The 24,209-nt window shown below is 49.6% G+C and overlaps 1 protein-coding gene across 1 annotated transcript in view; it reads left to right on the forward strand.

The window, feature by feature from the left end:
• MTCL2 (microtubule crosslinking factor 2) overlaps positions 1–24,209 on the forward strand; it is a 62,473-nt gene that overhangs the window by 17,210 nt on the left and 21,054 nt on the right. Inside the window, exons 2-6 of the mRNA XM_080925110.1 lie at positions 1,484–1,708; positions 6,303–6,461; positions 17,781–17,843; positions 18,554–19,726; positions 22,482–22,622. Of these exons, the coding sequence (XP_080781236.1) occupies positions 1,484–1,708; positions 6,303–6,461; positions 17,781–17,843; positions 18,554–19,726; positions 22,482–22,622 (1,761 nt within the window). The remainder of the gene's footprint in view (positions 1–1,483; positions 1,709–6,302; positions 6,462–17,780; positions 17,844–18,553; positions 19,727–22,481; positions 22,623–24,209) is intronic.

Below are 24,209 nucleotides of genomic sequence, written 5' to 3' on the forward strand. Positions count from 1 at the left end.
GTGTGTGCCACAGAACACATGAGGAGGTCAGAGGACAACTTACAGAAGTTGGTTCTCTCCTCTTTTCTACCATGTGGATCCTAAGGATCAAACTCAGGCCCCTAAGCCTGGTGGCCAGCACCTTTACCCATCTTACCTGTCCCCTTGACGTATCTCTTTTTTCCACCTGCGACAGGGCCTTACTATGTAGCCCTGGCTATCTTGGAACTTACTCTGTAGACCAGGCTGTCCTCATTCACAGAGATGGGCTTGCCTCTGCCTCCCGAGTGCTGGGATTAAAGGCCTGCACCACTGCTCAACCTCTTGGTGTGTCTGGATACATTGAGTTCTTGTCTACTTCTGAGCCTTTGTACACACTGTTCCCTCTTCCTGGAACTCTTGTGGACGTTGCTTCTTGCCTCGGTTTAAATGTTCCTTCTTTAGAGGTGGCCTCCTTGACCATGTCTCCTAAGACCACCCCCCACTGCCATATCTTCCACTTCACTGTTCACTGATGTGTAACTCACATTGTTACTTTGATATTTTTGCCTCCATGATACGTAACAGTATCTGAATTCGTAACAGTATCTGAATTCGCTCTTTTGTTCAGTTTGTTCTCCAAACCAGGCTGTGTGCTGCACAGTGCCGGTTATGTAGACACTCAGGAACATTGGTGGAGTGGATCCCTGGCGTGGGTTTCCCATTGCTTCTGCAACATTCCTCTACTGTCTCCTCCATCACTATGACAAAATGCCCGAGACAAGAGAAGGGAGGCTGTATTTTCTGTGCTTTTGGAAGCTTCCGTTCAAGGTCATTTTGTGCCTGCTGACAGAGCATTAAGGCAGGGAGAGCATGGCCAGGAGGCCCTCACCTCGTGGCCACCAGGAAGCAAGGAGGGAGGGCACAGGCTATCAGTAGCCCTTCAAGGACCCTCTCCAAAGATGTCGTGCCCTCGCCTCTTAAAAAATGGTCTACCACTTCCCAGTAGAGCCATGAGGAAGACAACCTATAGCAAGTGATGGGGGGTAGATTATCTTCCAGGTTTCTGAGACTCGAGTCCTGGCAGGCTGCATGTTTGCTGAGTGCTCTATGACAAGCAGCATCCTCTCCTGGGCCTTTCTCCCCTTGTAGATGTTTCCCATTTACGGAGGTCTCCTGCATTCCTCGGCCGTTGGCCCTTTCTCCACCTGTAGAGCCATCTGTCTTTCCTCCACTTCCCCCTCATGTTGCTGGCCCCCACTAGCTTCCCTCCTAGGGCCCACCCAGATCGTCCAGAATAATACACCTGTCTAGAGACCCTTCTCTTAGTCTCATTTGCAAAGCCCCCTTTGCCACAGAAGGCATATATTTACGATCCTGGAAATCCAGCTGTGGCTGACTTTGGGTGGTGGTGTTCAGCCTATAACCCCAGACCTCCAGGTCTGCTTGCTGAGTGTGGCCAGCATTCAGGCACCCTGGCTACTGCCGTGGCATCTGGGAATCTGACCATTTCTTTTTCCCGAAGGATGAGATCGAGGAGCTACGGGCTGAGATGCTGGAGATGCGGGACGTCTACATGGAGGAAGACGTGTACCAGCTGCAGGAATTGCGGCAGCAGCTGGACCAAGCCAGCAAGACCTGTCGCATCCTGCAGTACCGACTGCGTAAAGCTGAACGCCGCAGCCTCCGGGCTGCCCAGACAGGCCAGGTTGATGGTGAACTCATCCGTGGTCTAGAACAGGACGTCAAGGTCAGTCTGGGGTTTCCGACAACCTTCATAGGTGCCCTCGTTGGGTGGTTGGATCATGAACCCCATTGGGGGATCCAGGTTAGCCCTGTGGCTTACTGCTTGCCTTGAGCAATTTTTCGTGCTTCTCTGGGCCTCAGTTTCCCCATCTTTAAAGTGGGGACCCCTGGTGGATCAACAGGTGCTCCCAAGTAGGATATCCTGAAAGAGGTATGACAAGAGCCCTTCTGAAGCAGGAAGAGGCTGTTTCTTGTGTGTCTGCCTTGTGTGTGGCTTTGGCCTCTGAGTAGCCCCTACTTGTGCTCCCTGAACAGCTTCATAGGCTTCTTAATGGAGGGACTGTAGCTGGACTGGGATGGTTCAGAGCTGGGCTCCAGTATACCTGGGCTTTGGGATTTTGATCAAGTCATCTATGTTTCGATTTTCTCATCTGCAAAATGGGTATAAGGACATACGATCCAGGATATTGAAACCCTGGCTAAGACACCAGAGGGACTGCCAGTGAGGAGCTATTATTACTGCATCAGTTTTCCGGAGGACGGTGCTGGGCCTCAGAGGAGAAAAGCACCTATCCAGGGGTCAAAAGTCAGGTTCATCCACCTCTCAGACCTCACTGCTGGACCCTGCTGCTCCTCTGTCTAAGAAGCAAGGAGGAATGGCTCCACTCAGACAGGCCAGGGATCAAGGACTGAAGTCCCCATTGCCAGTCTTATGAAAGCCCCAAAACCTGGGGATCCTGACCTGTGCTCTCAGAACTCAGTCCCATGTGAACAGGGAGCCGAGGGTGCTGGGATTGGTACAGAAGTGGGAGGAGCCAAGGAGTACTGCTGGTAGCCCAGGGGAGAAGACGCTGATCTAGGACTCCAAGGGTCCCCGAGGGCAGACAGGTGCTGAGCCAGCCACGCACACCTGCTGCTGGAAAAGCCCTGAGAATCCAGCCCTGCAAACCATTCAGAAAGGACCAGTGTTGATTTAGGAAGGCTGCGACCCCACGCAAGCCTGTGTACCTGTGTGGAGCCAGTTTTCTTGACTGCACACCAGGATCCTGTTATCTAAAAAAATCAAAACCATTAAAAAAAAAAAAAAAAGCCGCGGAAAACAGAACCAAACAACCCTCCAGTTCCCTCATTGGTAGGAGACAGAGCAGGGAGGGAAAGAGTGGAGCCGTTCAGGCAAATCTGCGGTTGGGCCCTGGTCTTTGAGGATTTCTGGGAGGGACCCTAGCCAAGCCTACCGAGAAGAGAGGATGGGGAGCAGGCTGGTGGGCGGGGCCTGAGCAGCTGGGACGGGGGTGGGGCTCAGCCCTCCAGGAGGAGGGGAGGAGCCCCTTCTGTTGGGATTTGAACTAGCCAATCAGGATCTCCGCGCTTCTTCTGCCCACCCCCGCAGCTGCAACGCTGAGCTCATGTTCTGGCTCAGCCTTAGCTCGCTGCGTGGCTTTGCCATCGCCCTTCGTCCCAAATGTTAGATGCAATTATGGAGGTCCTCAGAATGCTGACTTCCCTTAGGCAGGCTGAGGGAACCAGGTGGAGAGGGGCTGAGAGGGGTTGGGAGGGGTTTCCTAGGGGTTGCTCTCCTGCTCAGCAGACTCCTTGGCCCTGCGCCTTGTAGGGCTTTTAAGCTCCGGTGGTTTTATTGAGCTGGTGTGTTATTAGTGAGATTCCCCAGCCGGCACCCCAGGCATCCCCTCCCCCCAGTCTCTTTTACTTTTTTCTGGTCCACACAGTTAACAAGATCTCTGAACCTCAGTGGGGAGACTCTCTAGTATGTGGCTGTGTGGGTTTGGGTAAGCTGCCTCACATCTCTGATCCTGTTTCCACCGTGGAACATGGAAATAAGCTTAGTTTCCTATAGAGACTTTTATGAATATAAAACGTAATTACGAAATGGGGTTCTGTGTGGTAGGTGTGGCACCAGCCAGCTGAGCACATGATGGGAGGGGGCCACAGCTGGGGGACTCTGGGATCAACTGCTTTTCTTGTAGAAAGCCCCAGAACATATCATTAATATGTACCCCATCCTTATATAAGGATGCTCTGGCCTTGGCTCTGTGTCCTGAGTGATCTGCGCCACTCCTCCTTAGAGCCTCAGTTTCCCTCTGTGTCAAATAGGGTGGCACACCCATCCTGTGATTTTTGAGTTTGGTCACACATGCCTCAGGATGCATGCCTGGCCTGGGGTGCTGCTTGTGGCTTTCATCTCTCTCCTTGAAGATCGGAGCCACAGGGACATGCAGCAATCCCAGGTTCAGAAGCTGATCTACCCAGGAGCTGGGGGCCACCGGCTGCTGATGGCCTTTGGCAGGGACCAAGGCCAGCACTGTAAACAGTGACCTCATGGCTGAGCACATTTGTTTGTGCTTTAGGCACTTGCTGCATGTCCGGGTGTCTCCCGGCCCTCTCCTTTGGGTGTAACTGTGGGTCTAATGAAACAGGCACACTCGGCCCTTCAGGCTCTGTGTCCATAGAAAGCCATGTTGGGACTTGCTGTGGACTGTCCATTGTTCACAGATGTCAAGCTTACCCCCTCCAGCTGCAGCATCAGAGCTGACCCATGCTTGGTACCTCCCTAGTCATGTGACCTTGGGCAACTGCCCTTTCCTTTCTGGGATTCAAAGCTGACATAAAGTATGTCCTGAGGGTGAGAAAAGCCTGAGGTTATAGCCTGAGGAGGGGCTAACTGATTCTCTAGGTGACCCTGCTGACCGAGTGCTTGCCTGGCAGGCATGTAGCCCTGGGGTTAGGCTTCAGCACTGCATAAACTCAGCAAGGTGGCACTTGGGAGGCAGAGACAGGAAGATCAGAAGTTCAAGGCCATCCCTGGCTAGTAGCAAACTCAAGGCTCTCCTGGGGAGGAAAATTTTCCGTTGAGTCGAAGAATGCTTGCTTGCCTAGTGTGCACAAAAGCCCAACCATTCCCGGCACAGCCTAAAAACCAAAATTCTTGTGTAGATGACTCCTTGACCTTGTGCCTTTGAACAGCACTGCGAGCTCTTAAATATTTTACACAATCAGAAATTTGCCAAGAAGCTATGAAATAAACACAACTTCTGTAATACACTAAATAGACCGAATTGTTTAAAAATAATCGTAAATAAGAAGCTTTGTGTTTTTCCAGCACCTTTTGGATTCCAGCCACCACTCAAGCCCCAACCTAGCAGCCCCCAGGCACAGTGGATCTACCCGTTTACTGACCAAACTACTTTTTTTTTTTTTTTTTTGATATTGAAGGGTAGAGAAAGCTTTGTGGCCCACAGTGGCTACAGGGGAAGTTTGTGGGCCTCCGTCTGGCGTCCCCAGAAATCTCGAGGCTGGAGGGGGCAGTGGGCTGAGGAGGGAGGAGAGCTGTGCCCAGTTTCCTCTCAACTGTTATTTTTCCTGGCCTTCTCTGCGCACTGTCAACGGGGTCTGTGCTGAGCTGGGCTTGGGCCCAGGCAGAAGGCAGAGCCAGGGGGGCCTCTTCCCTTCCAGAGGGTGGGAGGTACGTGGGCATTTCCGACATTGGCAGCCTTGGGTGTTGGGTTGTCTGTGCTACACAGGGCTTGCCAATAAGGCTTTCAGGCTCCTCAAGGGCTCTGGCTACACTGGCTCCTCCAAACCCCAGGGAGTCCCAGCGCAGCCCAGGCATGCCTGCTGTGTGTGACCCTGAGAAAGTCACTTCTGCTCTGTCCTTCAGTAAAGCATAACATCCAGTAAGTAGGTGTTAACGGACCCAGCCTACCTGAGGACTGGTGCCTATTAGCACGTATCAGCTCTGGAGGGCTTCCTTCACCACACCTCAGCCCTCCTGCCCTGCCTTCCCACAACCAGCAGCAGGGCTAGGACAGAGGGGATCTTCCAGATTTTGGGGTGCTTTTCCTGCCAAGCCTGGACCTGGGATTGGAGACTTCTGTCCTGTTAGCTGCCTTTAAGGGATGACTTGGACACTTGCCCGGCCTTTGTCATTCTAGCATGTTCTTTATCCCAGAACAGGCCTCAGGGTCACTGTGACCTCCACCAAGTCATGCCTGTCTCTGGAAATCAGTTCCCCCGGAGCAGCAGCCACTAGTCACCAGACACTCAGTGTGGCAGGCACTGAGTGAAAGCCTTGTAAGCAATAGCTGATACGATCCTGCTGTTGGCCCTGAGATTGTTCAGCTACTGCTGTGCCCATTTTATACGCCAAGAACACTGAGGCCCTGGGCCAGGACATGACTTGCTGAGGATCACAATTTGCCCATTTCGTACTGGACTTCCCAACCAGCTCTCTTCTCTGTCAGGCTCTGGCGAAGAAGACAGAGCTGGGAGTATTGTTTAGTGGTAGAGCGATCGCCATAGAGAAACAAGGCGTTCAGACCCCAGCACAGCTTCAGCTGAATATAAATCACCTTTAAGAACCGAACAAGATCATCACGGCTTTGGGGGGAGCAACATACTGGGAGCTGGGGTGCCTGGGTTCGGGTTTGGATCTGTTAAAGGCCGAAACCATGATTCATGGCTCCTGGTGAGTCTTAGGACCTCTCTGCTGCATGAGTGTGAAGGGGTGACTGTAACTGAGGTGGGACGCTCACCGAGACTCGAGGTGTGTCCTCCAGCTTGAACACCCCCTTCCCCCCCAGGTCTCTAAGGACATCTCCATGCGTCTTCACAAGGAGCTGGAGGTGGTGGAGAAGAAGCGGATGCGGCTGGAGGAGGAGAACGAGAGCCTTCGACAGAGGCTCATTGAGACAGAGCTGGCCAAGCAGGTGCTACAGATGGAGCTGGATCGGCCCAGAGAGGTGAGGGTTGCAGCCCAGCTGGTTGCTTGCGGACTGAGATGGGTACCCTTGTGACTTGACAAGCGCTGTTTATCATTCACCCTTCCAGCATGCGTTTGCTGAGCACCCAATCTGTATTCAACCTTGGTTACTCTCTCTGGGATTAACTGATGGTGTGTTCAGCAATGCCCCGCATGGGCCTCAGTTTCCTTATCTATAAGGTTTAGCCTGTGTTCCCTGGTCATTGACAGGGCCACTGGCTAGCTTGTGTGGAGATATTTTAGGGACTAGTGTGCTGTGGCCACTTGGTTTGAGAAGGATGCTAAGCCTGGGTCTCCCACTTTTGTCTCTGAGTGTGACTTCCAGACCCCATGTCCCCAGTCTTGGTTGTGAGCACCTCCCCCTACTGTAACCTTCCCCAGCTGTGTGCTAGGCTCACGTAAGGACAGTTTATCTCAGAAACCTTTGCAAAGGCCCAACAAAGCTGGGGTCATTCCGTGGCTAAGCAAATGACATCCGTCCAGGAAGAATGAGGCAGGTTCTCAAGGCCATGCGGGCTCTAGGGGACTTCACAGTAGAAAACCATCAGCCGGGGTAATGCTTAAAGCCTGGGTACCTCCTAATTCCTTGTGGGGTGGGACGTCCAGACACTAGGTGGCCTCTGACTCCAGAGGCCTAGCTGGCCCAGAGCTGGTTGGCTGCTCATGAGGAATCCCAGGCTGTACCTTCTTCTGAGGCACCCACCTGCTTCCCAAGAGGCCGAGCATGCCGGAAGTTCAGGACTGAGACTTTACAGTCCCCAGGGCAGAGCATTCCTGTGGCTGTCCTTCCCACTGGGAATGTTGGTGCTATGTGCCAGAACCCCATAGGGACATAGAGAGAGGAGGGCTGCTGTGGATGCGCCGTGCTGTGGAACTGTGTGAGAGATTTCCTGCTGGCTGTGGGCTGCCTATGCACTGGGTAACATTACACCTAGTCTTGTCTCTTTCATCTCTGATGGTGGAAAGAAAGCCCATTCTTCTTGCACAGGTCGGGAAACTGAGGCTCTCTGCTGCAACTTGTTGAGTTTGCAGAGGTTCTGCCTCCAAGTCCCAGCTTTTTCCTCTGTGAAGTCAGTATGCAGAGTCCCAGCTTAGGAGGCTGTTTGGGATCACTGAGAAGTTTGTGCGACCAGAGGAATGCAGCCCCGTGGTAGAGCATGGGGAGGCCTTGGGTTCAAGCCTTAGGGCAGAGAAGCAAATAGTTAATATTGTAAAGTTTCGTTTATCTGAGATACCTAGAGTACTGAGGGAGGTTCACCGGACAGGGAGCAGAGCCACCGGATGGGGAAGAGGGAGTGAGGCTCACTGTTTAACACGGTTGGGAGAGGAAGAGAGTTTCAGTTCAGGGTTATGAAAGGGTTTTGGAGGCAGATTGTGCTTGTGATCTAAGAGGCTACCTACTGATCCAACACCTGGGGGCAAAAACAGGAGACTTAGGAATTCAGGTCATTTTAGCTACATCTTGAGTTTGAGGCCACCCTGGGGTCTTTTTTGAGACCTTGTCTTCAAAAAAGGGCCTGGATTCGATCTCTAGCATCAGAAAAACAAATATAAAGGTCAAAAGGGTAACTCTAATATTAGATATATTTTTCCTAATAAAATAGAATGTTTAAAAGGATACATTTATATTATATAACCTTTACTACGTGTTAAAAAGTAGAAAAATGTATAGATATGAGAAGCTCTCCAAGGTGTGCTGCAAACCAGGGAAGGAAGTTATGTAGCTAGGCCTGATGGTTGAAAGGGGAGGTTCTAGGCTGCCTGAGCTGCAGAGGATGTCTGCTTGTGTGTGTGTGTGTGTGTTGTATGCATATATGTGTGTCTGTGTATATGTGTATGTGTTGGGTATATGTGTGTATATATGTGTGTGTATATATGTATGTGTGGGTATATGTGTTATGTGTATATATGTATGTGTGTATATTGTATATATGTGTGTGCATGTATGTATGAGTGTATATGTATGTATGTACATGTGTGTATGTTTGTGTATGTGTGTATGTGTATGTACCTGTGTGTGTTTGTATGTGTATGTGTATGTATATATGTATGTATGTGTGTAAGTTTGTGTGTATATGTGTATGTATGTGTGTTCATGTGTCTGTATATGTGTTTATATATGTGTTTGTGTATGTGTGTGTATATGTGTGGGTATTGTATGTGTGTTTGTGTGTATGTGTGTGTATTTTGTGTGTGTGTGTGTGTGTGTGTGTGTGTGTGCCTGCTTGACTGTGCACCATGTGTGTCCATGTGCCTGCAGAGGTTAGAAGATGGCATTGGAGCTGGGACTAGAACTAGTCCTGTGCGAGAGAAGCAAGTGTTCCTATTCTGAGCCATCTCCAGGTCCCTGAGTTAGAGAAAGAGAATGCACATGCCCAGTAGTTGGGAGGCAGAGACGACAACTGGCTCTGTGATTTGTGGCCAGCCTACACCACAGTATAAGACTCTAAAAATCCAAAGAATGAAATAAACGTGGACTGGGGCTGCAGCTCAGTTGGAAGAGTGCTTGCTTAGGATGACTGAGCCCTGGATTCAACACACAGCTCCAAACAAAGTGGGCATGACTCCACACATCTGTGACCCAGCACCCGGAGACAGGGGCATGTCGGTCAGAAGCTGGGGACGTCCTTGGCTATACAGAATGTGCAGAAAGCCTGGGCTACATGAGGAGCCCCTCAGAAGAAAGAATTAAACAAGACATGATGAGAACTTCTGCAGTCCCATTACAGGGAAGCCTGAGGGAGAAGATGGCTGAGGTCAGGTATCTAAAATCTGTTGGGATGACATAGTAAGACCCTGTTTTGAAAAACAAAACAAAGCAAAACCTGATTGTACTTAGGCATTACTTGAAATTAAAATTTTTACAGAAAACTTTATTTCATGTATGTGTGTGTATCTGTGTCTGTCTGTCTGTCTGTCTGTCTGCATATGTGCTCCACAATAGGCATGTGGAGGTCAGAAAGATCCCAGAATGGACCCTGACACAGAGTAGGCACAGATGCCTGAAGCCTGGTGTAACCTCCTGGCTCTCGGTGCTGACTCCCTACAGAGCCTGTTTATTTGCTGTTTGCCCTTTCCTCTTCCCTCTCCTTCCTGTCATGGTTACTATGGAGACAAGGGTCCCTCAGCAATTCTGCCAGAGCTACAGTCCCATCCTTGGGATCCGCCTTTCCATCCTCACAGGTTGATGAGGTGATGTTGTCACTGGCTGGGAATGGGAGCCCCTGCCCTGAGCTGATGCTGTTGCTGTGGAGACAGCTCTTGGCAAGACAGAAGGGAGGTGGCATGTCCTCGCTGTTCTCTGCGGTGGCACCATGGCCCAGCTGGGCTGCTGCTTCAGAGTCGGAACAGCAGCTGCCCCTCCACCCCCACTGTCATGCCCCTTCAGGCAGAAAGCCAGTGTGAGTGTGATTTTTCCTAACATAGCTGCTGTGTCTGAGTGTTTGCCCTGTGCCAGGCACAGATCCCAGCCCCACCCATGTGCCTTCATGTCGTTTAACCCTCCGTTGTCCCTGCTTTGTAGGTACTACTCCTTGGACATTTTAAAATCACAGTTTAATTCAGTGGTCACAGAATCCACCATTTTACAGTTCAGTTTCATAGATCGGGGTGCGCCGTCATCAGCACGACCGAATTCCAGAAAGCTCCCTTCCTCTTGTAAGTAACCCCACACCTATAAGCAGTGGCTCTTGCCTTCTCGCTCTAGCCCCTGGCAACTGCTGGCCTGGTTCCTGTCTCTATTGATGTATCCAATCAGGAGATTGCATTAAAATGGAATCAAGCAATTGGTGACCATTGTTGGTGGGTGCTACTACTTCAAACGAGGCTTTCAGAGTTTAGGCGTCCATGTTGTAGGACCTTGTTTTTCTCATGGCTGGGTAATACTCTATCGTGTGGGGAGAGCGCCTTATATTTGATAGATACTTGGGTGGCTTCCGCTTTTCTGCTGCCATAACTGCAGATGGACATTCATATTCAGGTTTTTGTGATTCTGCATGTGTTTCTCTCGGAAGTGTACACAGGAGAATTGCTCTTTGTAGATGAGATCAGGAAAAGATAGTAGAGGATTCAAACCCCGGGCCCTGCGTCTCCCACACTCGCACTGACTCCTAACAGAGTTGCTTCTCCCCTCCTGACTCATCAAGGGGCTTTCCTAGAACCTACATCTGTGATCCCTCCTTTGGATTTCCTCCTTGATGGGTGGGAAGAGCACCTCCAGCCTCTGGGGGTAGAGCCTGGTTCTGCTGCTGTGCAGTGTGTTCTGGCCCCAGTGTGTGAGCTGCAGAGCAAACCCCGCCAAGGAGCCACGGAGACCTGGGTATGGAATCTTGGCTTTGCTGGGTTTTTTTTTTTTTTTTTTTTTTGAGACTGACTGCAACCTTGGGCAGATGGCACAACAGCTCGAGTGCTCACTTGCTCTGTTTACAGAAAGGGAAAATCAGTCCCTACGCTTGGGGGTGTTTGTGAAGATTAAATGAGGCAGGCTGGGAAGTGCTCAGCATAGAATAGGCGCTTGCTAAATACAGTTCTTACTATTATCGTTACCATCTCAGCCAGCCACTGGCTGTGGGCCTGGAGGAGCCTTTGCTGCCTCACAGGGGCTCTCCCCACTGAGCTGGCAGCTGTACGTGGAAGGAACAGCTCCACTGCAAACTTACTTTTCCTGGCTTTGGGGTGGCGACAATGAAGAGACCTGGCTGACTAAACACGATGGTCTGAGTTCAGATCTCCACAAGCCACATAAGAAGTTGGACATGATCCCAAAAGGACCTGTAACTCCGGCACTGAGGAACAGGAGGAGGCTCAGGTTTGATGGCCTCCAGGGTCCGTGGGAAAGCCAGTCTCAAAGCAGCAAGGCGGAGGGTCGAAGAGCAGGACATCGGGCATCTTGGCTTCCACATGTATACAAGGGCGTGTGCATACAGCACACCCATATATCATAATACATACACACACTATACAATTTTAAAAAAAAAATTTTTTTTTCCCCAAAGTGGTGGTCTCTCCAGGGGACTGTGTGGCTTGTCTGCCTGGCATTTTGGCCATTGTTACAAGGAGTATACCTCACTCTAGAGATGCCTTCCCAACCCTGGTCCCCTTTATGGTCAGTTCTGTGCACACAGCGGTCTGGGTTTAGTGAGACTTATATGGACACCCCTCCACATTTGGTGAGTCAGCAGCAAGGAAGCACAGGAGGTGTTGGGGACAGAGTGGGGAGAGAGGGGACTTAGGGTACTGCTAGGAGGCTTCTAGGGAACACGGACCTCAGGGTCCTGCTGAGGAGGGTTGGGCCATTGATTCCCACAGATATCACCTAGGCTACACATAGTGGCTTGTTGACGGGTAGGAAATCTGCTTTTGGGTTGGGTTCTGGATCTCATGGTTTCATTCTCTCTGGTGTCCTGATACACTACCCACAGGCCTAGAGCCAGCACAAAGGGGGCTCTGACAGACCTTGTCTTCTTTGAGGGACAAGGTAGTCCCCCAGTCACCTGGCCAGCTGCCACTCAACCAAGGGAAGGTGGTCTTAGTGCTTGCGGAGCCTGCCCTGGTTTCTCTCCTAAGAGAGGGCAGTGTAGGAGCCCAAGTGGTTCCCATGTGGTGGGAGAGAGTTCCGTCCAAGGCAGGATGATTGGAACCACTCTGGTGTTTCCCCGACCCAAACCCAGGCACAGCCTTAGCCTGCCTGCTGGAAAGGTTTCTTAGAGAACATAGAACAGTAAGTGTCTCCCTGCCTGCAACAGATTCACAACAGTTAAAGAATGCTCTGAGCTCCAAGGAGAATCCTTTTGAGATTCTTGCAAACCACTACTCTGGGATTCCTACACACACTCCCCATAGGATCTTCTGTGTATTTTTTATGTTTATCTAATGTTTCCTTAAATTTAAAAATACAGTATAAACTTAATGAGGCAAAAATCCTCAAAGCCACATAAACGCATACCTGGCACAAGCCTGAGGAAGGTTCCAGCAAATTCTGGCCACACTGCCTGCCCCCGAGGCAGGACTCTAGGGACCCCCAGCTTCCCTCTATTCCTCTTTTGTGTTCTCTGAATCTTCACCATGTGACCGAAATGACAGCTCTAGCATAAATATATACAAAATGATGGAAGCTGTGCCAAGCCACTCCCTTCTCTGCCTAACCTGGGATCAACAGTTTGCTTTGTGTTCTTCTAGGTCTTTCTCTGTGTTTAACAATGTGCTTTTCTGTGTCCTTAAAAAATAAATAAAGATGGGCTTAGGTTGCACACAGGGTCTCTGTAATGTGCAGGATCAGGTTGCATAGATATAGCCTTTAAAAAATGCCAGATGCTTTTGGGTTTTCTTCAGTCTGAAGTGCTTATTATACAAAAAAAAAAAAAAAAAAAAAAAAAAAATCACAGATTCAAATAAGCATAGGAAGAAAAGGAAGCTCCAAATAGCACTGTCTGTTTCAATCTTAAACACAGGGCCAAAGGTTTACACTGAGCTCCAGAGATATCAGTTAGCAAAGATCCCTCAGGGAAGGGAGGAGGATGGGGGACAGCATGGAAGGGGTGTGGCTTTATGGCTTTGCTGGGTTTTGTTTGTCTGGCTTTTGGGGGGGGTGTTTTTATTTGTTTTTCAAGACAGGATTTCTCAGTGTATCCCTGGCTGTCCTTGAACTAGATCTGTAGAGCAGACCGGCCTCCATCTCAGACAGGTGTGCTTTTCAGTAAGGCTTGCTTTGTCGCTGGGGCTTCCCCTGAACTCACTGCACACCGGGCTGGACTGGAATTTGCTGTGTAGACAAGCTGGCCTGGAACTTGTGGCGTCCTTCCTGTTTCTGTTCCCAAGTCCTGGAATTACAGATGAGTGCCACTGTGCTCAGCTCTCTACTTTTGGGTTCTGAGTAGCATTTTATTGAGATGTAATTCACATACCATGAAGTCTGCCTTCGCTCTTTTTATTTGCAGTGCTGGGAATTGAACCCAATCCAGCAAGATGCTCTACTATTGAGCTACATCCCTGGCCCAAGTTGGCCCTGGTAAACTGCACAGTTTGTGACTTGCACAATTGTGTATCCATTTCTACTGCCTAATTCCAGGACCTTTTTGTTACACCCTTAAAAAAACCTCACACTTATTAGCAGCCACTTCCCATTCCCTCCTCCCCCAGCTCTGGCATACCACTAATATATTTTCCATCTTTGATAATTTGCAAGGCCTGGGCATTTTGTGGAAATGAAACCTGTTGCTATGTGCCTGTTGTGTGATAAAACATTTCCTAGGGACATATGTCTGTTCACCTAGATAGGGATCCCATGACACACCAAAGTACGGATACCACCAGAGTCCAACATTGTGAAACAATAGGTTTTATTGGAGTTACTCACAGGAGTATGAGTGAGGAGTTCTTACAGAACAGAAATGACTCACAGATCGCTGCATCACCATGGCTCACCACAGCACAGGTGACGGCTCACAGAAGCTGGGAACCTGGAGCATACCGCCAGTACGGGTCAGAGCATGTTCTTTCTTAGCGACTCTGGTCTAAACCTCTTCCAGGTAGTTTCCAGAAGCCAGGCTGTTTTCTGATTCTTCCAGGCTTGATCTGCTCTCAGAGTCTTTTTTGCAGCTTTCTGCCTCTGAGAGTCTTCTTTGGAATTCAGCTTTACTTCATGAGAGAGGGACTCTCAGCTTTGAATGCTTTTCCTGGCAGAAAAGGAGCCTAGTAAATCTGGTCAGTTTCAGGAACTTCCTGAAACTATTTTGAGTTGTCTTCCTGGGTAAGGAACTTCCTGTAGGATGGAATGTTTTAAGCTGGGAGAACACTGTTACACAACATTGCTTGTCATGTCAGGATAGCCTGGCCCATGTGGTGACTTCACAATGCCTATGCTGCCTGGACTTCAGGATTTTGTGCCTTTCATGACTGAATAAGTTTTTACTTTATGGACACACCATGGTCTGTTCTTCTATTCCTCATCTGGAGGCCATATTGGGTTGGAGGCTTTATTTGTAGGTTACTTCCTTCCCTTCGCAGAGTGTTCTGGCTTTGTGTCAGCCATTATCATGACCCCAAGTTGTTCCTACTGGCTTTTTATATCATCTCATGGGTGCATATGTTATAACTTGAACTCCTTCTTTTTTTTTTAAGATTTATTTATTTATTTTATGAATGTGAGTACACTGTTGCTGTCTTCAGACACACCAGAAGGGACAACAGATCGCATTACAGGTGGTTGTGAGCCACCATGTGGTTGCTGGGAATTGAACTCAGGACCTCTTAACCGCTGAGCCATCTCTCCAGCCCATAACTTGAACTTCTTTGGGTCCTTAGATAGCCCAGGCTCTTCGCTTCCTTCCTGGGATCAGGGGACGTTGGTGGAGCTATGATCAACTAAGTCATGGATTCCTCAGTGTGTGGGTTCTCCAGAACCAACACCACAACCAAGGCGCCAGTCACCCTTCAATGACAGGCCCAATTCTCTAAGGCTGAGTCTGACCCAGAGCACCATCTCATCACTCCGTGGGAGTCTCCCTCTGAGCTCTCCCTTCCAGAGCCCTTGTCTGGTACACCAGCTCATGTGAAGGGCTTGTTCTGTGACTCCCTTCCCCAAGTCCTCTTTTGATAGCCTGGTGCATTCAAACTCATCTTCACCTTTCTACCTCATTTGCATTCTCAAAGTTCTCTATGACTAGATTGGGTTTTAAGACAGAGCGAGCTGAGATGTGAAAATACCAGACTCATTAGGTGTTGGTGGTGCTCGTCTCTAATCCCAGCACTGGCAGGCGAGTTTCTGAGTTCAAAGCCAGCCTGATCTATAGAGTGAGTTCCAGAATGGCCATGGCTACACAGAGAAACCCTGTCATGAGAAACCAAGCAACGAAATAAAACCAAAAGCAACCACCAACAATAAAACAAAACTACAACAACACACACAACCTTCCCACCAGACTCAGGAAGGAACCTCACAGCTCTCCAGCCTAGCATAATCTAGGCAAATGAGCAACCCTGTCTCAGAAAAACTAGATGAAATGATGGAGATGTTCTGACACATATGCACACATGCATGTACATGCACATGGGCACCCATTCGGACGCACACGATAAAGTAGACCTGCTTTCCCGGGAGGCTACTTTAAAAACTTCGATGGCTGAGACATACCCCAGGCCAATTATTCCAGAATCTTTGACGTGGTGCCTGGTCATTGGTGTTTTCTTAAATCCTCCGGGTGATTCCTCCCTGCATACAGCCTGAAAACTATTACACTAGCTCCATGATGGCCCTAATCATAGACACGTTTTCTCCTACCAAGTCTTTGGAACTAAAGCAAGAGCTATGTCTAGAATTGGTCTCAGGTTGGCTTTGTATTTGCTATAGAACTCTGGTCAAGTCCCCTCCCCTCTCTGTTTCAGCAAAACAGGGCTTGCAGGGATGGAGAGATGGCTCAGTGGTTAAGAGCACTGACTGCTCTTCCAGAGGATCCAAGTTCAATTCCCAGCGCCACATGGCAGCTCACAGCCATCTGTAACTCCGGTTCCAGGTGATCCAGCGCCCTCTTGTGGCCTCCACAGGCACTGCAACCATGTGGTGCACAAAGATGCTTGTGGGCAAAACACCCATACACATAAAATACAAATACAATTTTTTAAAACAAGGTTTGTTTTATGTTAGTGGCTTGCCCCCACGAGTGGGTAATGAGAGATGAGAGTTGGGGGCAAGCATGTATTTAAGGTCACCAGGAGCATTTTCCAAAATCCAAGTAGGCAGCTCAACTCCGAAAGTTGAAGAACAGCCTAACTGTGGTTTTGAACGCTGCTGGTGAGTCATCCCTCTCTCGGGAGGGATCATTCAATGGAATCATGCGTCTGAGTCAGTGACTTTTTAAACAAGGCGTCACTTCACTGATAATTGTAGCATTTCCTCAAATTCCCCACCGCGGGGCTTGTGCCATTCTGCGCTTATGCCAGCAATAAATGAACTTTTTTATTTGGCTAGAGCCTCACCGATAGGATGTTCTGTGAGGTGGCCCAGGGTTTTGCTGGTCTGAGCAGTGAGCACAGCCCAGTAGCTTTGCTCTGTGTGTCTCTATCAGGGAACTGCCCCCCCCTCCAGTCTTTCGTCGTTTTATCATGAGACAAAGTCTTAATCTGTAGCAGCGGCAGGCGGGCCTTGAATGTATGATTCTCCTGCCTCACCGGGCCTGGCTTCTATGTGCTTTCTGTATTCCCATTGCAGAGGTTTCCCCAGCTCTTTTTCTTTCTTTCTTTTTTTAATGTGTGTGTCCATCCATTTGTCTGTCTGTCTGTGTCTCTGGGCACGGGACCCCGGGCTTTGTGCTCTGCCTCTGAGCTGCACAGGATGGTTTGCCCTCCTCGGTTTTGTGTTCCATGCCGTTTGCTGTGCAGTCCACGCATCGATCGCCCTCCCTTCAGCGCGTCTGGCTTTTTCAGTCCTCATTTGTTTAGTCTCCCGATCACTGCCCGGTCTCCTGCACTGTTTTCAGTTTTCCACTCATATTTTGTTCATTAGTATTTATCCTGTGTTCAGGGTCCTATGAAATGTCACTTTCTTTTAAGACAGAGACTTTTGTGCAGTTTTAAGGAAGAGCCCCTTTGGCTGTGAGGGGCTTTATGTGAGTCACATCACATAGATGGCCTCAGCTGGAGCTAGTGACCCTTTGGGATCAAGGCAGGGGGCCCTGGGCTAGTCTTTGGATGTCCGTGCTCCCCTTAGCCGGTGAGCACCACCAAGAATGGTCCTCAGCTTGGAGGTCTTTCAGTCCTGAAGCAGGATGCCACAGCATTCTGTTGTCTAGGTTGTCTAGTTAACCGCTAAATGCTCTACCTTCTGACGTGCACCTGGGAATCTCTGATGAGAGGATGATGAGGGACGAGTGTTAGTCATGCAAACACACATACAAGTGACAGCTGGAGTGAGCAGGATGTACTTATATACTTAGGAACGCACACATATGTGTACCTCTGTGGCAATGAGTTTGAATGAGAACAGGGGAAAGGGTTATATGAGAAGGGTTAGAAGGAAGAAAGGGAACAGAGAAAATGTAATTGTATTATAAGATGAACAAGAGCACAGATCCTGATTTCCAGCCAGCAGGAACCCAGTGGCTGCAGAACACAGAGTGGGCGAGTGCACACTAGTCATTTCCTCTCCTACTTCCGGAACGTCTCCCCCTGCACAAGATGTTCAGTGGTCCCTGGTTCAGCCTCAGATGCTGGTTAACGTGTACAGGCTGAGTGGAGACCCTCAGTGTGACTCTGTTTTGTGACACCTCTTTGTGACCTTTCAGTTTGCTTTCTTCTTTGCCTATAGCATTCCTTGAAGAAAAGAGGAACTCGATCTCTGGGGAAGACGGATAAGAAGCCCACTGCCCAGGTAGGTCCTCAGCACCGCCCCACACACCCTGCACTTTGTAGTTTGCAGGCTCAGGCCAACTTTAAGTGACCCAGGGAGTCCCCAGAGGTCCCTATCCCTTCTCAACGTCTCTCCTGTCCCATCTTCATATTTTCTGACTTTCTAACCCCTCCAAGCCCACTCCGACCTGTACTTACACATTCCTGGACCCACAAGTTGACAACCCAACATGGGGACAGATAGATCCAGGTGAATCAGTCCCTCCGCAGCTCGTCGGAGACAATCACTTCAGCTTTCAGTTTGTTTCCTCATCCCGTCCTGTTCTGTGGGTTTGCTGAGAACTGGAGAAAAGCTGTGTTGTGCACAGCCCAGGCCCAGAATCCTGCCAGAAGCCAGGGTGCTAGGCACTTTCTGTGTTTTCCCATTTAACGGTTGTCATGGGAGAGCAATGCTTCTGCCCACTTTTATAGATGGGGCCGCTGTAGCAGGAGTGGCCACAGTCACATGTCAGAATGTCACCTGCTCCCAGACTTCCAGATTGTAGGTAGTGTGTTCTAACTTCTTAATATCAATGTCCCTGATCTCTGCCCTGTGGCCTCCAGGCCGTGAGAGCCAAGCTGATTCACCTCGGTGTTCTCAGACAGTCAGTGCACCCCAGAATCCCGTGGCCGGGTCCAAGCTGACACTAACCTTCCTTGTTGCCGCCTGTCCCCGTGCCCATTGGACTATAGGAGGATAGTGCAGACCTGAAATGCCAGCTGCATTTTGCAAAGGAGGAGTCGGCCCTCATGTGCAAGAAACTCACCAAGTTGGCGAAAGAGAGCGACAGCATGAAGGAGGAGCTGCTCAAATACCGCTCTCTCTACGGGGACCTGGATGCAGCCCTGTCTGCAGAGGAGCTGGCGGATGCTCCGCACTCCCGCGAGACTGAGCTGAAGGTGCACCTGAAGCTGGTGGAGGAGGAGGCCAACCTGCTGAGCAGGCGCATCGTGGAGCTGGAGGTGGAGAACCGGGGCCTGCGGGCCGAGATGGACGACATGAAGGACCACGGGGGAGGCGGTCCCGAAGCCAGGCCGGCCTTCTCTTCTCTGGGCGGTGAGTGCGGGGAGAGCCTAGCTGAGTTGCGGCGCCATCTGCAGTTCGTGGAGGAGGAAGCTGAGCTGCTGCGGCGCTCCTCAGCCGAGTTGGAGGACCAGAACAAGTTGCTGCTGAACGAGCTGGCCAAGTACCGCTCGGAGCACGAGTTGGACGTGACACTGTCGGAGGACAGCTGCTCAGTGCTCAGCGAGCCCTCGCAGGAGGAGCTGGCAGCCGCCAAGCTGCAGATCGGCGAGCTCAGCGGCAAGGTCAAGAAGCTGCAGTATGAGAACCGCGTGCTCCTCTCCAACCTGCAGCGCTGTGACCTGGCCTCCTGCCAGAGCACACGCCCCATGCTGGAGACGGATGCTGAGGCTGGGGACTCCGCGCAGTGCGTGCCTGCCCCTCTGGGTGAGACGCTGGAGCCCCACGCAGCCCGGCTTTGTAGGGCCCGTGAGGTCGAGGTGCTGCCCGGCCTACGGGAGCAGGCTGCCTTGGTCAGCAAGGCCATCGATGTCTTAGTGGCTGATGCCAATGGCTTCTCAGTCGGCCTCCGCCTGTGCCTGGACAATGAGTGTGCTGACTTGCGGTTGCACGAGGCTCCTGACAACAGCGAGGGCCCCAGAGATGCCAAGCTCATTCATGCTATCCTGGTGCGTCTGAGTGTGCTGCAACAGGAGCTGAACGCCTTCACCCGCAAGGCAGATGTGGCCTTGGGGAGCTCTGGCAAGGAGCAGCCCGAGCCCTTCCCTGCTCTGCCTACTTTGGGCTCCCAGGGGCCCGCTAAGGAGATCATGCTGTCCAAAGACCTTGGCTCTGATTTCCAGGTAAGATGCCACGGGCCAGGGTCCTGTTTCTTTTATTACAAACATGTTCGGAACCAGACATATGACAGAGAAGGACACAAAGCCATATGTACACAACTTCACGACTCTCTTGCCAGCTAGAGCGTGACCAGCTCCAAGGCAGCCCTTGTTCATCTCCCTGCTCTCCAAGATAACCTGGTTTTTATCTGTGTTTGAGCTTTGTATAAATGGGATTCTATAGACCAAACACAGCAGTGCCTGGCTGTGTTCATTAGCTGACTATTTGCTGTTACGGGTAGAAAAAAAAAGATTATTTATTCCCGTGTAAGGAGGAATAAGCCTGCTGAGTGAGCAAACTGCCAAGTATGTGTTTACAGTGGATGGAGAATGATTCTGAGGTCCTATCTTTTTGCTAGATTTCCCCCTTTTCCTCCCATTCCTTCCCCCCCTCCCCTCTCCCCTCCCCTCCCTTCCCTCCCCTCCCTTCCCCTCCCCCACCCCTTCTCCTCCCCCTCCCTTCCCCTCTCTTCCCCTCTCCTCCCCTCCCCTCCCTTTTCCTCCCCTCCCCTCTCTTCCCCTCTCCTCCCCTCCCTTCTCCTCTCTTCCCCTCTCCTCCCCTCCCTTCTCCTCTCTTCCCCTCCCTTCCCCTCCCTTGCCCTCCCTTCTCCTCCTCCAGTGCTGGGGACACAACCCAGAGCCTCACACATGTACTCACCATTGAGCCACATCCCTGGCCCCTCCTTTTTAAAACGTTTTTAAAGTTTGTGTGTGTGTGTGTGTGTGTGTGTGTGTGTGTGTGTGTGTGTGCACATGCACGTGGGCCCACAGAAGGGAGAAGAAAGTGCTGGAGCCCCCCAGAGCTGTTGTGAGCTTCTTGATTTGGGTGCTGGAAGCTGAACTCGGGTCCTTTTAAAGAGCATCAGTGGATCTTAATGGTTGAACCGTTTCTCTAGGGCAGCTCTTCTTTCCCCATTCCCTTTGTAACAAAAATGATTGCACTTCTTTGGGGGATTTGGGGAGAGCCATTGTGTGCATGTGGTAGTCACGGGGTCAGTTCTCAGGTGGTCCTGGGATCAACTCAGGTTGTCAGGCTTGGTAGCAAGTGCCTTTGCCTGGTAAGCTATCTTGCCAGCTCTCAGGCCCCACCCCTTTTTGGTTTTTTGAGGCAGGGTTTCACTATGTGGTTCTGGCTATCCTGGAACTCATTCTGTAGACCAAGCGAGCCCTGAAGTCATAGAGATCTGCCTGCCTCTGCCCCCAGACTGCTGGAATTAAAGGTGTGTGTCACCACCACCCATCACAAGCCCATAACATTAAACTAAAAACTTATTTTAAACCTTTTGATCGGGTTTTGAAAAGCTTAGTCTTGATAGCCATGGCATGCTACCTAGAAAAACTAAAATAGGAAAGACACCTGTGAAACAATTTAAAATGTATTATTGCAAAAGCATTATGTGAAGATTTGAAAGAAAGGTAAAAAGTAAGCGAACACCTCGTGTCCCTGACTACCACTTCCTGCTAATACCTCTGTAGACAGTCTTGATTGGTGATGTTCAATACCGTCACACACAGCAGCCATGTGGGGGATATGGCTCAGTGGTAGGGGACCAGCCTTAGTGAGTGGCACAGGTTCTATCCCCAGGACAGAATAGAAACAAAGTGAAACTCCCAAGACAAATTTAAAAAATTAAATTAATGAGGCTGGAGAGATGGCTCAGTTTGTTAAGAGCCCTGACTGCTCTTCCAGAGGTCGGGAGTTCAAATCCCAGCAACCACATGGTGGCTCACAACCATGTGTAATGGGATCTGATGCCCTCTTCTGGTGTGTCTGAAGTCAGCTACAGTGTGCTCATATATATAAAATAAATAAATCTTTAAAAAGTACCAAATTAACAGAGCATAGAATTAAGCTGCAGTTTCTTTGTTGCAATTGCTCAGATGCTTGAGGTTAGCTGCATCCTGGGAGCGCCCTGCTGAACCTTCCCCGTGCACCCTCTCATGTGATTGGGGTTTGCTCTCCTAACTTCATGTTATAGCTACTTTTGCTGAGCAGTGTATTTCCTCACGCCTTGGATTCTCTGTCCTTTTGCTGGGATGCCTTGTGGATGGTTCCTACCCTTTGTGCTTAGCACAGGATGGGTGGTGGTCTGAGACCTGGATAGGAACAGGATTCCCTCAGTAAATACCGCCTAGTGAGGAGGAATTCATCAATATGCCAGGTCTGTGAATGAGAAAGAAAAACGCCTGGTTTTTATCAACCAGGAACTTGTCCTACAGCTTGAGGAGACTCAGATCATAAAGAAAAGGAACATGGTAGGTCCAAGGCACAGGGCACAGTTGTGAGGCTGTGGGGCAGAGAGCATGGAGTGGTGTGGTGTTCGTCCTGAGTGCGGCACTACACTGTGCTCTGCTGGCAGCTTCAACGCTGCTGCTGTGGTGTGACGTAGCTTCTTGAAACGAGTGGAAAGACCCATGCTGAGTCCCCTCTTGTTTCTTCCCGACGTGAGAGTGAGCAGGGACCACACGGGTGATGGAATTGTTTTGGAAGGTTTCGCCATTCTCAGAATTAGTGGTTCCACTTGCCTCATCCATCATTTGAAATAAGCAAATGAATAAGTTGTGCGGGTAAGACCGGCGTGCACCCTGGTAAGACCGCACAACTGATTCACTTGGGCCCCTCTCATGCAGACAAAGCCTGTTGTGTGGAGCTGGGGCCGGGTGGGGACCTTTTGTAGCACTCCCTGGGCCTCTCCCCATGGATCTCTTCTGCTTGTAGCCACCTGACTTCAGAGACCTGCTGGAATGGGAGCCCAGGATCCGAGAGGCCTTCCGTGCTGGTGACTTGGAGTCCAAGCCTGACCCTAGTCGGAACTTCAGGCCTTACCGAGCTGAAGATAATGATTCCTATGCCTCTGAGGTGGGTCTAGGCCTAAGTAAGCTGTTGGTGGAAGCTTGTTGCAGTAATTATTAAAAATAAAAATAAGATCTGCCGCTACCAATTCCCCACGCATTCTCACTCCACACCCACCCGCGCAGAGCAGTGGGCCACCAAGCGAGAACTACTTGCCCCAGCTGCGGTCCGCTAGCCTCCTTCTCTCGCTGTCTCTCTCCCAGCCAGGAACTTTGCTCACATTCCTACAGCCTGGTAAAATCATGACTCAATAATCAACAATTTATCAATCAGAATTATATGTTAAATTATCCACAATTCCTCCACAGAATAAACTTACAACCAGTTGACAAAGATATAAACCGCCCACCTAGATAAGACAAATTGACCTATAGAAACCCTTGAAAATATTTATATCTACCTATCACCAGTTAAGACCACCTGGATCTAAATCCTCCTTCTCCAGCTTCATCTTGATTCTTCTCTTGCTCCTCCCCCTCTCCCTTCCTAGACTTTTCCCCGCCTACCTTTCCTTCTCATCCAATGAAAGGCTGGGCCCGCCTTGCTACATAATGACATCATCCTACATGTCGCCCTTTCTGTTTAATTAAGAAAACCTTTTTTTCATCAAATATAAGCAGTGCACAACTATTACTCTTAGAAAATCATCTAGATGACTATGTTTTCTCAAAGTTGATTAGTTTGGGTAGGGTATGAGACTAAATGAGTCTTAAACTCCCTCAGAAATTTAAGAATGACTAATATTACCTGAAATTATGAGAAGCACAAAACATAGCCTCCAAAACTTAGCCAATTTACAGAGACTGCTTGTCACCTGGACAGTCCCTCATTCCTCAAAACATTGGAGCATCAGTCTTCAGCCTTCTGGCCCAGAATCATCTGACGGACCTTTGTGATGCAGAATTTTGAAGGACTGATAATTCTGGCTCGGCAAAGATTATTAGACAACTATTCTGCATAATATGTTCCTTTCTGGACAGTATTTGTCTGTAGATAAATTGAGACAATTCTTGCCTAGTGGCTATCTCGCCACAATTAGAGCACTCCATTGATGCTCAATTTCTTCTTAGAATCCAAGAAGGGGTGCTGTCAGGAACCGACAGGTCTCTAGTCAAATGATCTTTAGTAAAAAAAAATCCATAAACATCATATTCTGTGGACTTCTGATGCCTTTGAAGATTATCTATCTATGCAAAGTGTTAGGCCTTGACTACTCTCAGTCATTTCTAATTGAATTATCTCAAAAACACGAACCATGAGTTTTCTATCTGACTCTTAACCTGCATTGCTTAATCATCTAAAAACAGTTTGTAATTGCAGTTATAGGACTGGGTCTAAGCCTTATACTTTAAAATTTTTTGTAACAAGTAAGTTCTATAACAATGTAAAGATATGACTTTAGCTTAGTTGCCAAATGAGATTATGGCTGTGCAAATCAGTCTAGATAATTCCTCCCTGGTAAATTATGACCATTTCTAAATTCCTCATAAAACAACCTTAGACTAACCACTTATAGCCTTCCCTCCAAAGTCCAGGGAATCGGGACAATGACTCTTCAGTGGCTTCTTCAAGCTGTATGTGGGTGTTGGGATA

Source organism: Micromys minutus (assembly GCF_963924665.1).
Source record: "Micromys minutus genome assembly, chromosome: 11".
Taxonomy (NCBI): Eukaryota; Metazoa; Chordata; class Mammalia; order Rodentia; family Muridae; genus Micromys; species Micromys minutus.